The 20546-nt window shown below is 40.7% G+C and overlaps 1 protein-coding gene across 1 annotated transcript in view; it reads left to right on the top strand.

The window, feature by feature from the left end:
- lrp1ba (low density lipoprotein receptor-related protein 1Ba) overlaps positions 1-20546 on the top strand; it is a 327687-nt gene that overhangs the window by 27882 nt on the left and 279259 nt on the right. Inside the window, exon 4 of the mRNA XM_049470884.1 lies at positions 19634-19753. Coding sequence (XP_049326841.1) covers positions 19634-19753 — 120 coding nt within the window. The remainder of the gene's footprint in view (positions 1-19633; positions 19754-20546) is intronic.

The following is a 20546-nucleotide window of genomic DNA, read 5'->3' as shown; positions in this document are numbered from 1 at the left end:
CTATGTGAATAAAAAATAAATTCTTAGTTTTTTTGTATTATTGTATTGTATTATATGAAAAAAGAACATAAAGGTATAAAACCCTGTCCTCTATTTTATCTCTGTCACACACACACACACATAGATGCATGCACACGTACACACACACACTCTTCTATTCTATTTTCTCAATCCTCCGGTGGCCTACCGTGGTCACTGTGAGCGAGGCTCCAACTCTCAGTGGTCCCAAAGAAGCAAGAACACACACACACACACACACACACACACACACACACAAAGTCACACACTCACACTCTCTCACACACTCTCTCATACACACACACACAAAGTCTGGGATGTTGTGAGGAATAATGGATCAGCAGGAAGCTGAAATGTATTTACAATCACTCCCACTGTTCAAGGACAAACGCCTCCAATCTCACAGTTCAGCCGTCCACAGCTAACACACAGCTGACACTCAGCTTCTGCAGCTCCTGGTCACTCTCAGACCAGCGCTCACTCTGACCTCAGCTCTCCCTCTGAACTGTAACGTCTGCAGATTCAGAAATCTCAGCCAAAAAGCTCAAATCAAACTAGAAAAGGCAGAAATTTCCTGAAGAAAATGCCTAGTGACTTCACACTGCCCACAGCTCACACAAAAAGATGCTAGGGTGGCTAACAAGACACCTTAACTGGTTCTTAAGATATTGCTAGTGGTTACTATTACAGATGGTACTGATCCAATTCTACAGCTCTGGAAAAAGACCACTTCAGTTTCTGAAGGTTAACATAAACATTGAAAATCAATTACACTCAGTTTAATGTAATGTTTTTACAGTTATGGGTTGTTGGGATTTGGCTTGCTATGGTATCCTAGGTTTTTATGATAGCTCTGATAGTTTAGGTGGTTGCTAGGCTGTTGCTAAGTGGTTGATATGGTGTCCTAGGTGGTTTCTGCAGCATTGCACTTGGTCTGCTGTTGTCCAGTGGTTGCTATGATTTTGTTTAGCAATTGCAATGATATCCTACATTATTAGTGTGGGGTTGATGTGACGTTTTAATTGAAATGGTATGATTTCTCCTAAACAGCTGCTATTGTATCCCAAGCGCTTGCTTTGAAGTCGCAAGGAGGCTGCTCTACCATTCATTGTGGTTGCACAAAAAAAACAATGTTTTACTCACTCTAGCCAATCTGGATGGAGCTCATTTGCATATATAAGTCTTAAAAGCACAGTAACAGAAACATGCTTAGTTTGTTTAGTTCTCCAGATGCATCCAGATGCATAAGATACCACCTCAGTTTCTGAATCAGTTTCTCTGATTTTGCTATTTATAGGTATGTGTTTGAATTAAATGAACATTGTTTTTTTATTCTATAAACTACAGACAAAATTTCTCCTAAATTACAAAGCAAAATATTGTCATTTAGAGCTTTTATTTGCAGAAAATGAGAAATGGCTGAAATAACAAAAAAGATGCAGAGCTTTCAGACCTCAAATAATGCAAAAAGAAAAAGTTCATATGCATTAATATTTAAGAGTTCAGAAATCAATATTTGGTGGAATAACCCTGGTTTTTAATCACAGTTTTCATGCATTTTGGCATGTTCTCCTCCACCAGTCTTACACACTGCTTTTGGATAACTTTATGTCACTTCTGATGCAAAAATTTAAGCAGTTCAGTTCAGATCACAAGCCATCAGTTTGATGGCTTGTGATCATCCATCTTCCTCTTGATTATATTCTAGAGGTTTTCAATTTGGTAAAATCAAAGAAACTCATCATTTTAAAATGGTCTCTTAATTTTTTCCAGACATGTATAACAGCAAAACACATTGTGGGCGGGGCCTAGAGAAGTCTGTTGTTGCTTAATCCTGTCCTTAAAAAGGACAGTGGTGTTTTTGGCCTAGTGTGTGTGTGTGTGTGGTCTCTCTCTTTGATCTATGGCAGAGGGGAGTGAATCATGCCTGCAGTAGCAGCCTGTTATTATCATATTAATATTAATGAGATGAGGTGCTATACTGGATACTGGATTTACCTCCACTAACCTCAGCGAGGGTAAATTTAGAACCATCTGTCTCCCTCTTTTTCTCTACCTCCCTCTCCCTCTCTCTCTCTCTCTTTCTCTCCGCTGTCTGGTGTTTATCAGATTGATCAGATCAGTCTGAGTGCTCTCTGACACAGCGGGGAATCTTGGGATTGCAGGTGAAAAGGTGTTGATGTGATATTTCCTCATATCTCCATGGATATGCGCTTCACTGCTGACGTCTGGAGTCGATTGATAGCGTTAGATCGCAGGGCACCAGTGGAGCTCTATAAAGACCACTGCTTAAACATAAGGGGGGCAGGTTCCCAGGCAGGGATTAAACTTAGCCTTGGACTACACAGCATTGGAAATGCACTCCTGAATAAATGGGTCCACACTCAGTGTTGATTTTGGGCTCGGTTGGGGAAGGAAAGATGTTTTTTTTATGATTTTACTTGGATATAAACACTCACACGGTGAGGAAGAGTGCTTTTGGGATTTTGCGATGCATGGCATTTCACCGCGCAGTAGCTCCTACAACCCACCAGAAGATTTTTCTCTATGAAGGCCAATGTGAAATGCACTATATTGCCTTGTGTTTGGTGATGTAAGGCTTGGATGGAGCTGCTCGGCCATGGAAACCCAATCCATGAAGCTCTCTATGCTCTACTGTTCCTGAGCTGAAGTTGAAGGCCACGTGAAATTTGGAGGTCTGTAGAGATTGACTCTGCAGAATGTTAGTGACCTCATGACAGATGTTATGCTTATTTAAAGGTCTCCATCTGCTAAAATCCACTTTTTCTTGTTCTTTGTGAAATACAATAGGTCTCTCTTAATTGTATGTGCATGCTGCATATGAAACTGTTCTTCAACCTCCATTGTCTGCTGTCGCCTGTGTGAGCGCCCTACGCAGCTACCCACGTTTATACTTCTATGTGCACATCTCCACTTTAGTTTATATTGTTTAAAGGTGGGAATGTGTGGACCAATGTGTGGACAATGGACCTATTAAAGCTACTGCAGTCCGGGTATCCTGATTCGTAGTTACATTTCTGGGGAGGTGCACGTCAGGCTATGGCATAGGCTACAGCATAGGGTACAGTATAGGGTACATGGCTATGTACAGAGTATGAATATGCTATGTTGTAGGTTTGCAATGGAGGTATAAACTGGTCTCACACTCTTGACACTATCCTAAAGAGGTAGATTCAAACCAACCTGATCAACTGAGGGTGAAGGCAATTTTACCACATGTTGCTATAGCATCATAAGGAGAAGATTTAGGCAAAACAATCTATTTTGACAAAACTGTTTAATATTTTATGAAAGTGGTGTTATTATGGTTAACTGCCTGGCCTGTATGTTGTAGGCTGTAAGAGCAAGCCCCATTTTCTGAGCTGCTATCTCTGTTTTCACTAAAGCATTTTCTTTTTCCATCAAATTTTAATTGTATGTAACTTAACATGGCAATAAAATTCAAAGTACAGCTACAGTATTGTGCAAAGCAATTGATACAGCAAAAAAAAAAAAAAAAAACTGGAGTCACTCAGCTCCAGTTGCAATCTCCCACTACTACCGTTTACGATCACATGACACTACACACAACACTACCAGGAAGCCAATCACCTGAATATTGACTTCCCCTGTTACAATCACTATTTATACACCATTACTTCACTTACTCCTCGCCAAGGATTGACAGAATTATCCTGTATAAAATGTTTTTCTCCTGACAGTGTTTACTCTCTCATTTCTAACCTTGTTTTCTATTTACCGACCCTAATTTTTGCCTTCCAATTGATATTACCTTTCTGTGTATGCGCCTGTAGACTGTTTCCCGTGTATGGTATGTTTACTCCCTCTTGCTGCTGTTTACCGGTGTTGACTACTCTCTGTGAGCTACCTTACATCTGCGTGTGTCTGAGTTCTGTCCAGCCATGACAAGTCTTCAGTAAACATTACTTACAAAGAGTTGAAACAAGGAATTATCTCAAATTATCCAAGTAAATTCACCTTCTACAGGCTTACAGTGTATGTGCTTGGACTAAAATCAATACCAAATGGTGTAGTATCGCTCACCACCAGACTTTAGGGAGTGTAAGCTGGCATTAGGCTCTGGATCTGCTTATTACGTCTCCTCACGACTGACTAAACTCCAGGAAACAGAGAGGAGGAGTGATTTCCCCCGAGAGATCATAAAGAGGAAGAACGCTTTCAAACACGAGCGCTCGTCTACCTCTTAGCATCGCGCCACAATGCACTAAAGAGTTCCATCTTTAGACCTGAGGAAGGGCTGTGTTGTTTAGTCTGCAGCGTGTGTTCTGTTTGCTGTTGCGTCTGCGTGTGTTTCTGCCTGTTATTTTAGCTTCCTCTGACTGAACTGCGTGTTTTTTATGAGGGGCGGAGAAATTTCAGCACCGTTCACTGAGGGACGTTCATCAGGAATACACACACTGTGTGCACTGTACCAGCACAGCCCAGAAACATCTACATACTATTGTGCTTCATCACTGGCCACTTTATTAGAAACACCTATACCTACCTTATCTTGCGCTTCATCACTGGCCACTTTATTAGAAACACCTGTACCTACCTACATACTTTTGTGCTTTTTTACTGGCTGCTTTATTAGAAACACCTATACCTACCTATTCTTGTGCTTCATCACTGGCCAATTTATTAGAAACACCCTCAAATCTACAATTGTGCTTAATTGCTGGACACTGTATTAGAAACACCTATACCTACCCACTCTTGTGCTTCATCACTGGCCACTTTATTAGAAACACCTATACCTACCTATTCTTGTGTTTCATCACTGGCCACTTTATTGGAAACACCTACACCTACCTGAATACTCTTGTGCTTCATCACTGGCCACTTTATTAGAAACACCTACACCTACCTACATACTGTTGTGTTTTATCACGGGCCACTTTATTAGAAACACCTATATCTACCTATATACTCTTGTGTTTCATCACTGGCCACTTTATTAGAAACACCTATACCTACCTATTGTGCTTCATTACTGGCCACTTTATTAGAAACACCTATACCTTCATCATTTGCCTCTTTATTGTGCTTTGTTAGCATGTCTTTTGTTTCTTTGGCAGGAACACACTCAGGCTCCTCCTCTTGTATCTGTGTGTGTGTGTGTGTGTGTGTGCGTGCTGGGTGTAAATTATGAAGTGTTGATTGGAGACTAAAGGCAGCAGACGTGTTTCACAGCTCTGCTCGTTTTTCCCGGCGCTCCAGCAGCCCTGACGTTTATTTATTCATTTATTCGTTTGTTTGCTGGTTAATATTTATTTCTCTCTATTATGAGCGTAAGCTTGTGTGGCGGCTGCTTTGACTGGGCTGTGTCTAAATCATCTGTCCGACACCGCGTTTCGCTGTTACTGGCTTTTCTGTTCCAGACCTAAATATCCCTCCGTCTGATCCGGGCAGGATTTAAAGTTTTGGCTGGAGTGAAGCTGGAATTGCATGCAGTAGAATGATGGAAACACTGTTTTTTACTGTACAGAGCAAGGAGCAGCGCAGTTACCGCTCATTACCTGCTGAGTAAATATTATCTCATTAGCTACATGCTTCGGAAATAAGACCCATTACAAAAAAATAAGTTACATTTGTGTATTTACATATTGGAATTCCATATGTTTTCAGTGCAATTGATTAGAGTTTTTGTTACATCTGTTAAATTATGTGTAGTTACATTTCAATTACCGGTTGCATAAAACACCTTAAGCAAATTGTTTCCCTTAAACTTCGCTTTTAACAATCCCTTAAAGCTGAATGTGTTACAGAAAAAAGCCTTAAGTGTTATCTAAGGGCTTTTTTAAGGGACACACCTTAAATATTGCCTTAAGTATTATATTTCCCTTTAGTAATCCCTTAACTTTATTGCATAAAGTGCTTTAACTATCTATTCCCTTAAAACAGTTTTTGGGAACGCAAACCTTGCCTTCACTCCTGAAAAACTGAGAATATTGTTGAGTTTTTGAGCTTAATGAGCTATACAGCCTACAGTTATTAATTCATCAAACAAGAGTGCCACAATTATGTTCAATTCAGTTAAAAAACAGAAAACAGATCTACAGGCACATTCAGAGAGATGTTTTCAATCATGTTACAATCTATATGTTAAACAGTTCTCAAAATTAAAAAATAAATTATCTAGCAGCACTGGTTCTTACAGTTATTCATAGTTAAGTGAATTATCTGAGGATCCTTAATCATGCAGCAAGATAATGAGCCAAAACCCACTGCAACCTGGAAAAGCATCAATGGTATTTTAAATGTATCTGTTCCGATACTTTGCTCAAAGGAAAAATGTGTGGGTTCAGACAGAAGGTGCTATTTTCTGAACTACTTATCAGATCCATATGTAAATACCTGGAAATAAAAACTGAAATGTTGATCTTTTGACTTGTATTCTTCTTTTCATGACAAACCCAAATGTTTTTGGTCTACAGCAGAAAAAATGGGATCAGCCCCAATACTTTTCAATACTTTTGGCTGGGACTATAGTTATTGTTGTTATTCCACCACTTGTTATCTTTGAGTAATTGTTTTTTTCATATGTTGTTCATGTTCATATTACTTCCAAATGACTCCTATCATCTAAAACTTATAATAAGCATATTTTAAATGTCTGAATTTCTTTCAGAACATCTGTATCTGTTTCATATTTATCTGAAGCCCAACGATTGGTCCTCCTTTCTAATTATAAACTGCTCTACTCTTCTTGGTGGGACTCGGCAGGGTGTAGAATCACTGGTGTCCTCCAGTGGCCTTCTGGGCACACATACCACCTTAATGATGGAGTCTGGAGACAGCCCTGCAGAGTGTGTGTGTGTTTGTGTGTGTGTGTGTGTGTGTGTGTGTGTGTGTGTGTGTGTGTGTGTGAATATATGTAGTGACAGATGTGTTAGAAAGCCAGCGTCCAAAAATGGGGTTCCATTTTTGTCACAGGAGAAGATGCTCTCTCAGGATATGTTGACAGTGTCGCTCTGGTTCGCACAGCCTCTGGGTTCCTGTTCCAGTGGAGGTTCTCGAGGGGAACCAGAGCTTGACTCTGATGCTGTTTTTGTTTGGTTGGCTGCTGGTTCATTTATCAACAGGCCTCCTGTGAGCACCATTCCAGACATCCCATCCTGCAAAAAACTCGTTTCAGAGAGGTAGCTCCTTCAACACTCACACAGAAAGATCATTGGTCCAATAAGCACAAAGAGAAGCCAATCAGGATGCGATATTTGTCACTCTCTCACTATGTGTGTTCCTCTCTCGCTATCAGGGAGCACCTATTAAAATGTGGGACACTCCCTGACCTTCTGTGAGAGTTGGGATGCCATTTAGAGTACTGTAGTGTGCTGAAAGTGTTGATGGTCTTGGGTTCTAAAGGAGCATTGTTCAGCTGGGCTTCTGCCTGTATGAGTTACAAGGTGCTGGTGGAGGGTTGCTCACAGCAACCAGCTAAAAATATCTAACAATAAGGTGCTAATTTTCACCACATTTAGCCACTTTGGAGGGTTTTCCAGCATAACCCACTTTAACCATTTAAGGTCATGCCACAGCATCTTAATCAAATTTTGACTAGGCCATGGCAAAACCTTATATTTTAAACCATTCAGAGGTGGATTTTCTGTTCTTTGGGTCATTGTCCTGCTGCAGAACCCAAGTACGCCTGAGCTTGAGGTCACAAACAGACAGCCAGACATTCTTAGATTGGTTTGAATTGTTTTTTTTCCTATAATAAATGAAATTGTTATTTAGAAAGTGTTTTTTTTTTATGTTTACTCAGGTTATCTTTGTCGGATATTAAAGTTAGTTTGATAATCTGAAAAATGCAAGTATGACAAAAATGCAAAAACTACTAAAATCTGTAAGGGGCAAATACACTAATAAGCTCACCAGCTAGCCGACTCTGGTTGCTCAGACTCGAAGAGAGGGTGCAGCTATGTTAAAGGAGAAATCCAATTTGAAATGGACTTGGGTTGTGGTGAAACATGATAACAAGTACAGACTTTTGTGGAATAGCCCACCTCCATTTACCCCCAGCATTCCAAAATGCAGCACTTTTAGACGATTCTTGCAACAAGCTTACAATGCTAATGATAGGGGCATAACCCTATGTTAGCCATGTAAAGATGTTTTTATACCAATTAAAACATTAAAGTAGCTCCACACTTCATTAGTGGAAGAAATTCTGTGGGAATGCATGAATATTATGGACATATTTTCAGCAACATCTGGATTTCATGCATTTCCATTGAGTTATTTTGGCAATCTGTTCCCCTATCCTAACTATTTATTCATTCTCATCAGTTATTTTATCGTGACTTTTTTATTATCTGTGCACTTTCAAAGTCCTTACTGCCTCATTTTAAAGGTCAAGAATTCTACCAATGAAGTGTGGAGCTACTTTGAGCTAAGTAATGGTGTAAAAATAGTGATTTCTTTGCATGAGTAATACTATACCCCTATCACTAGCATTGTAAGTCTATTGGGAGTAGCGACTAAAACAAATGTATTTTTGAATGCCGCGGAAATTGGAGGTTGGCTATTCAACAAAGTTTGCACTCATTATTATGTTTGTCTAAACCCCAAGTCCATTTCACACCATACTGTATTTCTCTATTAACCTTGTGATTGGTCGGGGTTCTCCTGACATCAGCCTGATCCACTTTTAGACCCACCTATTCTACATCCAGGTGAAATAATGAGATTTATTAGATTTTAGGAAGATACTCATAAGAGTGTGAGTCAGAGTATGAGTAAGAGCCAGATTAACCCAATTAGAAAGAAAACTCAGGTTTGATTCTCAGGAGCTTTAATCTGCCCACCCTGTCACAGTAAAATGTCATGGTAATTGGTATTCATTGAAACAGAACAGGGTCACCATGAACCAAAATGCCATTTTTCTCAAAAAAACTAAATCCACTAAATACAGTGATAAATACAGTGGCTTGCAAAAGTATTCATAGCTCTTGAACTGTTTTTATTAACATTTTGTCACCTTACAACCACAAACTTAATTGTATTTAATTGAGATTTTAAGTGATACACAATCGCAAAGTAGTACAAAATTGTGAAGTGGAAAAAAATGATTCATGCTTTTCAAAATTGTAATCAAATAAAAATCTGAAAAGTATTCAGCCCCCTGTATCTATACTTAATAGAGACACTTTTCACTGCAATTGCAGCTGCAAGTTGTTTGAGGTGAATCTCTATCAGCTTTCTTATCTAGAGACTGAGATTTTAGCCACTCTTCCATAAAGGCCAGAGTTGTGGAGGCGACGACTTATAATTGTTTTTCCATTTTTGAATGACGGCTTGAACAGTGCTTAATGGGATGCTTAAAGCTTGGGATGTGTTTTTATAACCCAACCCTGCTTTAAACGTCTCCACAACTTTATCTCTGACCTGTCGGGTGAATTATTTAGTCTTTATGCTGCTGTTTGTTCATTAGTGTTCTCTAATCAGCCACTGAGGCCTTCACAGAAAATGTGTTTACATTTAGTGTATACTGAGACTAAATTAAACTTAAGCTCGACTCTATTATTATGTATAATTAATTTAGTGACTTCTGAAGGCAGTTAATTACACTATTTTATTTAGGATTTAGAATTTCAGAGTAACACGTTTCAGATTTTTATTTAGTGAAAGTTTTGCAAGACCCTGAAGTTAAACAAATTCTAATAATGTTTTAGTTCTGTATGTGGAGGTTTGATATTTTAACTGTTTAATTATGCAGAGAATTTTGTAACTGAGGTGGAATTACCCTTTAATCATGGTCCTGGGACCCAACTTCCCTGAACAATTTAAAGTATTGTCTGATATATAGATATAGTGTGTGTGTTTGTGTGTGTGTGTTTGTTTGAATGTTTGTATGTGTGTGTGTGTGTGTGTGTGTGTGTGTAGGTCAGCAGGGTTCCTCCCCACAGATTGCTGAGATAAATCTCCTGCATGACTCAGTTGGATCTGGGCTCTAATGGCCTCCCGCAGGCCGGAGGTTATTATGAGCTGTGTATGAGCTGTAACACTGAATTGTGTGTGTGTGTGTGTGTGTGTGTGTGTGTGTGTGTGTGTGTGTGTGTGTGTGTGTGTGTGTGTGTGTGTGTGTGAGTGAGTGTCCATATGCTGGGTGTCAGTGTTCCTGCACCCCGTGTTCTAACAGATACCGCACTGTGCATGAGGGTAAATGATGAAGCTGACCCATTTCTGCTGCTCTCATCCCTCTAACAGTTCCACAAAGAACAGAGAGCGTCCAGTTTGTCACTGAGGGCAGTTTTCACCACTAGTTACACGTCTGGGGACTTCTGAAGTGAAGGAATGTTCGATTTTCACTGTTACACTGTTATTTTCCAACAAAGTAATATCTGTAAAATTCCAGTTAACATAAAACAGCAGTATAGTGTATGTTTACTTGTGTGGGTCTAGATCAAAACGCCATATGTCAGTACAGAATTGGGGGGTATTAGTTCGAATCCCAGTCATGCAGCTTGCCTTCAGCTGCTGGAGCCCTGAGAGAGAGAGAGAGAGAGAGAGAGAGCACATTTGGCCTTGCTCTCTCTGTGTGAGTAGATGGCGCTCCAAAGGGTGATGTCGATCAGCACAAGGCTGCATCTGTGAGCTGATGTATCAGGAACGAAGTCACTGAGTTTTTCTCTGCAAATGCTTGATTGCAGTTGTTGCTGCTAAAGGTGGAACAACCAGTTATTAGGTTTAGGGGTAACATTTTCTCACACAGGGCCATGTAGATGTGTTGTTTTTGACTTAAGTTTACATTTGTTTGATGATCTGAAACATTTAATAGTGGAAAAAGAAGATCCAGCAACAGAAGAAGCAATGACTGAGGAACAACCTGGTATATTAGAAGATCCAGGGGGTTCCAAAAGGAACCAGAAATATAAGGATTAGAAAGATATGGAGGTACCACTTTAAAATAAGACTACCTTTATAAAGGGTTAATAAATGGTTTACAATTAGTTTATTAATGGTTACTAAATAGGTTGTAAATGCCTCGAAAATCATTAATAATCAGTTATAACACATACGTAGAAAGGGGAACAATGATGTTGTTTGCCAAATAATGAACCCACAGCCATCTATATTGTTGCCCTTTCTATGTATGTGTTATAACTGATCATTCATTATTCTTAAGGCATTTACAACCTAATTAGTAACCATTAATAAACTAATTGTAAACCATTATAAACCCTTTACATAGGTAGTCTTATTTTAAAGTGGTACCGATATGGAATTATGTTCACCAATAGTTCCTTGAGTATTGTTTCATTTTCCCTACATCTTTTGCTTTCTTTTTACTAAATTCTAAAGGAACAATATGAAAAACTGCAAATTAAAATAATTAGAAGACCCACTCTAAACCCAAAGTGCTTTTCTGAAACCAGCTAGGGAAGTTCTGCAAGTGCTTGGAACATGGCATTGATGGATCAGCCTGTTTCTCAGTGGTATTGTGCAGCTCGGCCAAATGAATGGCGCCGTGTCACCTATTGTGTGGATGTTAATTGCTGCTGTCAGTTGAGTTTTGGAAGAGGACTGAAAACAATTAAAAGTCAGATATTGTTCTGATGCTGTTTTTTTTCCTGCTCTGAAGGATGACATGTTTCATAAATTGTTGAGAACTGTGCAGTCATTTCCAGCGTTCTCAGACATGTCAGTTTGCCTTTGTGATGGTGCTAATAGTCATGCCAAGACAAGAAAGCGGTGATGAGTTGAGGCCGGAACTGAGATCTCCTCTGCAGTGTGGAGAAACAAATCCCCATACAGCTAGAACCACTGATACGGTCTGTACCCAATATACAGTTAATCCTAATAGCATCTGAGCATATAAACTGGGTCTAAACTGCTGTAGGCTGAATGGGTGGAGCTAAACTGCTGTAGACTGAATGAATGGGTGAGACTAAACTTCTGTAGGCTAAATGAATGGGTTAGTCTAAACTGCTGTATGCTAAATGGGTGAGTCTAAACTGCTGTAGACTGAATGAATGGGTTAGTCTAAACTGCTGTATGCTAAATGGGTGAGTCTAAACTGCTGTAGACTGAATGAATGGGTGAGTCTAAACTGCTGTAGGCTGAATGAATGGGTGAGTCTAAACTGCTGTAGACTGAATGAATGGGTGAGTCTAAACTGCTGTCGGCAGAATGGGTGGAGTCTAAACTGCTCTAGGCTGAATGGGTGGAGTCTAAACTGCTCTAGGCTGAATGGGTGGGGCTAAACTGCTGTAGGCTGAATGGGCGAGTCTAATCTGGTGTAGGCTAAATGGGTGGGACTAAACTGCTGTAGGCTGAATGGGTGAAGGTAAACCACTGGAACGCTCCCACAGATACCAATTTTTGTTTTCTTTCTTGCTCTGAATTCTTGGGTGACCTCCTGGATGAGTTGTCCATGCCCTTCTAGAGTAATTTCGGTTGGCTGGTTACTAATTGGAAGGTTCACCAGTGATCCAAGTTTTATCCGTTTGTGAATAATAGATCTCACTGTGGTCCGATGGAGTCCCAAAGCCTTAGAAATTATATATATAAAAAAAATAGAAAAATATATATATTAATATATTTACTTAAATGGCATGCATTTTTAAACATGTACTTAAATTTGACCATTTTTGCGTGAACAGCTTAAGGCCCATTCCTCTAAGATTAATGCACACTGGATGTGAATACACCCTGCATATTAAACACTCTCGCAATACATCTCTCCACTGCTACAGAGTCTCTCTCTCTCTCTCTCTCTCAGTGTGTGTGTGTGTGTTTTGCTCTCGCTCATGTGTGACAGTGTTATATTATGTTTTTTTGGCTCCTACTGCTGCTGGAAGTTCCACAGTCAGGCTCAGTCCTTAAAGCAGACCCTCCTGTAGAAGGTCACAGTGTCGCTGATGGGGGCGAGTGTGTGGAATAAGTGTCAGTCTGAGAGACTGGCTGAGAAGATTCCATGTGGTTCTGGTTTTATGGTAGCTGCTGTTACTGTTTGCAGTCCTGCAGTGAACACTAACCAAAAGAATGAGATGTTCTGGAGCAGCCATGAGTGCATGAGCCTGAGGTTTAGAGGTGCATTTCTCAGTGGCTTTTAGAAAATTAATCATGAGCAAGAGACTCGACCCAATCTGCCTGATCTGAACTGGTGCTGGTTAGTTTGGTTAGTTTACTTGATTTTTACCCCGATTTAAGCCCCTAGTTTCAGTCAGAGCTAGTTGGCTCAAGTCTCACGTCTCAAGATGTATTTTTTCTTTGTGTACTTGCCAGGTTTACATTTTTTGCTTAAATGTGTTCATACTAGGCGTGTAACGATACAAAAAATTCACGGTTTGGTTCACACCTCGGTATAAACCCCACGGTTGGTGAAAAAAAAGAGACGAGGCATTCTGTATAACCTCAGCTTTATTAACTTCACAATAATAATGGAACTTCATTATAATCATCTTTTGTTTTTTTGATGGTTCTCTCCTACTGTCAACATTAGAGGGTCCATCTTTTGGATTTTGTTGGAACAAACAAAAAGCAACTGCTTAAACTACAAATATTTTTTTCCTAAACATATTACTAAAAAGAGAAAGAGAGAGAGAGAGAGAGCGCACACGCGAGAGAAAGAGGGCAGCAGCGCGCGACAAAGAGGACGCGCGTGACGGACACAGAGAGATAGAGAGAGAGAGAGAGAGAGAGAGCGCACACAGAAGAGAAAGAGGGCGCATCGCGCGTGAGAGAGAGATAGAGAGATAGAGAGAGAGAGAGAGAGAGAGAGAGAGAGAGAGAGAGAGAGACATAGGGCACGCACACAAGAGAAAGAGGGCACATCCCGTGCGCGAGAGAGAGAAACATAGGTCGCGCAAACAAGAGAAAGTGGAAGCATCGCGCGTGAGAAAGAGAGAGACATCGGGCGCGCACAGAAGAGAAAGAGGGCGCATCGCGCGCGTGAGAGAGAGAAACATAGGGTGCGCACAGAAGAGAAAGAGGACGCATAGCGCGCGCGTGAGAGAGGGAGAGAGAGACATAGGGCGCGCACACAAGAGAAAGGACGCATCGCGCGCGTGAAAGAAGGATACAGAGATAGGGCGCGCACACGCAAGAGAAAGAGGGCGCAGCGCGCGCGTGAGAGAGAGACATAGGGCACGCACTGAAGAGAAAGAGGACCCATAGCACGCGCGCGTGAGAGAGAGAGACATAGGGCGTGCACACAAGAGAAAGAGGACGCATAGCGCACGTGAGAGAGGGAGAGAGAGACATAGGGGGCGCAAACAAAAGTAAGAGGGCGCATCGCGCGCGTGAGAGAAAGAGACATAGGGCGCGCACAGAAGGGAAAGAGGGCGCATCACGCGCGTGAAAGAGAGAGACATAGGGCGCGCACACAAGAGAGAGAGGACGCATCGCGCGTGAGAGAGAGATAGAGAGAGAGACATAGGGCGCGCACACAAAAGTAAGAGGGCGCATTGCGCGCGTGAGAGAGAGAGAGAGGGGGCGCATCGCGCGCGTGAGAGAGAGAGAGAGAGAGAGAGAGAGAGGGGGCACATCGCGCGCGTGAGAGAAAGTGACATAGGAGAGAGAGAACATAAAGAAGATAAAATAAGAGCATGTACAGTTGGGGTTACACTACTTAGATTTTTTACCCAGATTTATTGTGGTTCATATCTGTTTGTTGAGTCGACAGTTGGAGAGAGACTTGAGAAGTGTGTGAGGGGTGCAGACTCCTCTATCTGAATGAGTCCCATCAATAGCCAATGGAAGCAAAGCATGAACTAAACTAAACCCAAGATGTATTTTTTCTTCACCTACATGCTGGATTAATATTTTTTGTGTTCTTATTTTTTAAGCTACCACTTTTCAAGGCTTCTTGTTTAAAGTTTATGTTCCACCTTAATGTATGATGCAGCAGCTGTGTTTTGGCACTAGCACACTAGTACATGTCCAAGACGACAACAGCATTTAAAGGAGGAATCCAGTGTGAAATAGGTTGTAGTGAAACATCACTTTTAGCTGATGCTCCCAACAGGCTTGCACTGCTAGTGCTAGTGGAATAGCATTACCCATGCAAACAACAATTTTAAAAAGCTCAAAGTAAACGAGGCACTGAGAACATGTAAATCTAAAAGTGAATGCTGGTGCTGAGCTGGAGGTGGGCAATTTGACAAAAGTTCATACTCATGATCATGTTTCAACTCAGATCTTTTCTCACAAGATTTCTCCTTTAAGGCGAAACAGGAATAATTCGAAGCTAACATGTGCCTTATTTATAATGTAGTTTTATAGACCACTGTTCTACTTGCCTACAAATTGCTCTGCAGTGTGTACTAACAATACTTACCCTGGTTTCTCTTGCTTCTTCAAGCCATTTTTATCATTTATTTTATTTTTCAGTCAGTGAAGGCAGAAAACTGCTGTGCTTCATGTTTGCTATGCGTCTCCCTGGTAAAGCAAGGCATGTTTTGATGCATGTTTAGTTCAGTTCAGCAGAAGGTTGAAGTCATGTAGTGTAGATCCCCAGCCTACATCATTTAGATTATGATGTCATTCTTCTTTATTCATAACATAAAAATCAGGAACTCTCAGTGGGGAAGTGTGAGATACCCAGTCTGTTTATAATCTGCTACAGATTTAAAAGTCATGTAGTCTATCCAAGGCTTGAGATCGCTCTAGGGATCACGTGCTCGAGAAAGAGAGCTCAAGAAAGACAGAAAACATGTAAGTAAGATACAGAACGAGGCAGCACGCGAGAGTGTGGGTAAAAAAGACAGCTAGAGTTAGATGGCACGCGAGAGAGTAAGAGATAGCGAGAAAGCGAGGAGGCATTCAAGAAAGACCAAGAGAGACAAATATGAGTGGAAGAGAGGAGTGCACAAGAGTGAGAGAGCACAAAAGAGTAAGAGCAAGAGTGTGTGAGAGAGGCAGAGGTAACTCTATTGCACACCCTGCACAAGACGATCTTACACCCCATCAAGAGTCTTTTTCACATTTTTACGTCTTGAGCCCACACCTTTAAATAAGCATCAGAGTTTTGGAATAAACAACACTGATGGGTGTGGTGGTCTGGAGGTGAGGTAAATGCTCAGGTAAATTTCTGGTGTATTGCTATCTTGGTGGCGGAAAACACAGTTGTGCCACTGACTGAAATTAACCTAGATAACAGTCAATCATTCCTATAGGTAGAATTATGGATGACTTAAATATTAATTTACAATGTAGGAAAAAAAAAACATTAAATGGGACCAAAACATTGAATGTGTCCAAACCTTTGACTGGTAAAGTATCTGCCTATTGGCTAGAAAACTTGCAGTTGTTCAATTTAGTTGCATTTAGTTAGTTTTGCTACTTAGCCTACACAAACACAGCCAGACACGGCCAACAACAGCTACTGACGAGACACTCTGCATATGTTTGTCCTGATAAAGCAATGCATCAAATGGAGAAAGAAACTGTAACCTATCTAACAGGTCCACACAGGCACCAGGCCGCGACCTCAGCAAGCATTTGGCTCTCCAGTAAAAAAAAAGGAGGCCATGGAGATCACACGAAAGTGGCAGCGAGAGCACGTGAGAGAGACCGTAAGAGAGAGCGAGAGTTCAGACAAAAGGCCGAGAGCACGCGAAAGAGAAAGAGAGCAAGAGGGCATGCCAGAGAGCGCAAGAGAGAGCACATGAAAGAGACAGAGCGAGAGAACAAGTGCTTGTGAAAGAGACAGAGATTGAGAGACCAAGAGCGTAAGTGTGAAGCCCCATGTTTTGTTGGGCTTGTTTGGACTCAGGGTTGGTTCAGGGGGCGGACTTTTAGTGTCCACATATATCTAGAGTCCAAAGCTTTGAAGCCAAATCTCAATTTCTTAAATGCTTTGTAATCGTAGAATTGACATCTTTTTGTAATTTCGTAATTTTTGCTAAACTGCTTCTTCAAAGCTATATGGTGGAGGATGTTGTGGCAATGCTAGGGCTCTTATACACTGCTGGGGCTGCTTTGCCAAAGACACCCAACCTCTCTGCCATGTATTCGAAGAAGAATTGAGTAAACAGTGTTGCAGACAGGCAGCACAGGTCTGAGATGAATTCAGTTTCATGTTTGTTCTTTAAAATTCGGTGACATGGTAGATTAGTGGTTAGCACGTTTGCCTCCCAGCACTGGGGTCTTTGGTTCAAGGCCCTATTTGGGTAGAGTTTCTCTGTTTTCCCTATGTATTCATGGGTTTCATCTGGGTAAAAAATAAGAGACCACTTAAAAATGATGAGTTTCTTTGAGTTTACCAAATTTAAGACCTCTGGAATATAATCAAGAGGAAGATGGACATCACAAGCCATCAAACCAAACTGAACTGCTTGAATTTTTACACCAGGAGTGGCATAAAGTTATCCAAAAGCAGTGTGTAAAAATGGTGGAGGGGAACATGCCAAGATGCATGACAACTGTGATTAAAAACCAGGATTATTCCACCAAATATCTGTGTGCCCAGATATGGATTAGCACTCTGTCCTGGGTAAAATGCTGTAGTTTTATATGATTATATTCGACCAGGATTGGAGCACATTCCCGCTACACTTACAAGCTCCGCAAGCACAGAGCGGCACTTTAGGGACCATAGGAATAATACCAAACAAATTGAGTACTTAATAATTATACGGTATTCAAATACCAAAATGTGACCTCATGGTGTCAAACCAATGGTAAAATATAAAGATATACCCACAAATATTTTGTTTTTTGAAAAACATTTTGCCTTGTATTTTTTCTACGGTCCCTAAAATGCAACGCGCTCAGTGCTAGAAATGCTGATGGATATTGATCAAACATAATACTGTAAAACTCAATTAATAAAATAAAAGGAAAGTTAACTTGAATGGTAAAACTGACATTAAACTGTTTCAAGAGCTCCAGTCACACAGTATAGCACCACTTTCGGGACCCCTCTGAGACTATTTCAGAACCCCCTTGGACATCACGACCCCAGGTTAAGAACCCATGTTGTAGAACATCTGCAAGACAGGCTCGTCATCAAAGCTGTCAAAATAATGAAGTACAAATACTTTTTTACATTATTTGAGTAAAACATATCTTGGTTGTCTCCACTTCACTTGAGTAGTTATTTTTCAGATGTCATTTTACTTCTAAAATAGCCTTTTTACTCCTAATTCATTCCAGCTTGTTTTAATTCCCGTTTCTCATCCTTTAACAAAACCCTATCCAGATAAATCTCTCCATCCAGACAGAGTAATTTTGACTGTGGTTGGATGAAAGTATAAACATATACCATTCTGACTCCCTATTGGTTTAAACATGCACATCACATGATGTCACACTCCAGCAAGAATATTGCAGGCGTATGTAACCTGTTATGAAGCTGGTCCATGTCAGAGCCTCAAGGGAACTCGAGCGAACTCGAAATGTCCCAACTTAGGTCTATTTTTAATATATGTGCATTGTACTGAAATGCATTAATTTTTAATGTCCATATATGTGGCTGAAACAGGGAGCCTAGTGCACCCCAAATTGATCAACATTAACATTTTAATATAACATTATAGTTATTATGGCATTAAGAAAAAAGGACCCTGTGGTTTGGCCTAAGCTTTTGTTCTTAATGACATTTTGTTCCCTTACATTACTTTTACTTTTATACTTTAAGTAGTTTTGAAAGCAGTACTTTTACACTTATACTTGAGTAAAATGTTTAGGTTGATACTTCTTCTACAACTTTTACAGAGGTATTTTAAACCTCTATATTTCTGCCTGAGTAACGAATGTGAAAACCTTTCACACATTTGCTCATCATGCAACCTGTGAACCTGTCACCCTTCCAGTGTTGTGTCTTTCTCGTTTGCCGGCACAGCATCACCACGGCAGTGGTGCTATCAAGGTGATGGTGAGGTAGGAAAGGAAAAAAACTGCTCTGAATTGTTTATTGATATTAAACTCATTGCAATTGGCCGTCGCTGCTGCGTGGTGCCTTAGCCTTCATAAATCTAGCTGAGCACGGGGATCGATGGGGTACACCGGGATACTCCACAGATTAGCATTACGGTACGCTAAGTGCCGTTGAGGTGACGGATCTCGCGGGGTGGGCTCTAAATCTGAGCTTTATGGCTTCCTATTGACAGCAACCTTGAGCTGGAGAGGACCCCAGAGAAATGCATCAAAGGAAACAGGCTTTAAATGCCACTTACCCCCAAAAGTGCTGAGTCACGCTTCGGTAACGAGACTGCGCTCCAACTGCGTGAAAGAATGGGTTTTATGCTGGTTCGGCCTGCCGGTGAACTGCCATTGTTTCTTCTATAGGTTTTACTAGTTCAAAGCAATGCTGGAAATCCAGCCTACTGTGTTTTTTTCAGATTTTTCCATTTCACATACAGTATTTTAGACTCACCCATTCAGCCTACAGCAGTTTAGACTCATCCATTCATTCAGCCTACAGCAGTTTAGACTCACCCATTCATTCAGTCTATAGCAGTTTAGACTCACCCATTCATTAAGACTACAGCAGTTCAGACTCACCCATCCATTCAGTCTACAGCAGTTTAGACTCACCCATTCATCCTTCAGCAGTTTATTTTCGCCAATTCTGAATACAGTGTGTGAGATGCATAAGAACGTTATTTATGTCTCTCTTTTTCTCTTTCTCTCTCTCTGTTAGAGCTGGTGCGGAGCTGCAGTGAGCACCGGTGTGAGTTTGGGTGTGTGAAATTGCGGACAGGAGCAGAGTGCTACTGTGGAAGTGGCCTAGAACTGCAGGAAGACAGAAGAACATGCAGAGGTACGGACCATCTCACGCCCAGTTTGTCACATACAGGGTTTGGACAATAAAACTGAAACACCTGTAATTTTAGTGTGGGAGGTTTCATGGCTAAATTGGAGCAGCCTAGTGGCCAATCTTCATTAATTGCACATTATTGCACCAGTAAGAGCAGAGTGTGAAGGTTCAAATTGCAGAGTAAGAGCACAGTTTTGCTCAAAATATTGCAATGCACACAACATTATGGGTGACACACCCAAAAGAGGAAAAATTGTTGGTGCACGTCTTGCTGTGACCAAGACAGCAAGTAGTTGTGATGTATCAAGAGCCACGTTATCCAGGGTAATGCCAGCATACTACCAAGAAGGACGAACCACATCCAACAGGATTAACTGTGGACGCAAGAGGAAGCTGTCTGAAAGGGATTGTATCCAAAAAACATAAAACCACGGCTGCCCAAATTATGGCAGAATTCAATGTGCACCTCAACTCTCCTGTTTCCACCAGAACTGTCCGTCAGGATAATAAATTATTTTGGTCTAAAACCAGGTTTTTAGTGTCATTGTCCAAACCCCTGTGTATACAGTCATATACATACAGTATCACCAACATTCACAGTTCCCTGTAATCAGTATATGGAACCTAAGCTGCTGAATAAGTCTTAAAAGGTCTTAATTCAGTGTTTTTTTTAAGTCATAACAATCAACACATCAACTTTTTTTGTACTCATAACACTTTAATTGTATAAAAAATTAGTACAAATGTCCTACATAAATTGTGGAGTGTACATGTCAATACGTTTTAAGTACAATTA

The sequence above is a fragment of the Astyanax mexicanus genome, chromosome 23 (assembly GCF_023375975.1).
Source record: "Astyanax mexicanus isolate ESR-SI-001 chromosome 23, AstMex3_surface, whole genome shotgun sequence".
Taxonomy (NCBI): domain Eukaryota; kingdom Metazoa; phylum Chordata; class Actinopteri; order Characiformes; family Acestrorhamphidae; genus Astyanax; species Astyanax mexicanus.
The sequence above is the reverse complement of the archived record's forward strand: the minus strand, read 5'-3'. Positions and strand labels throughout refer to the sequence as shown.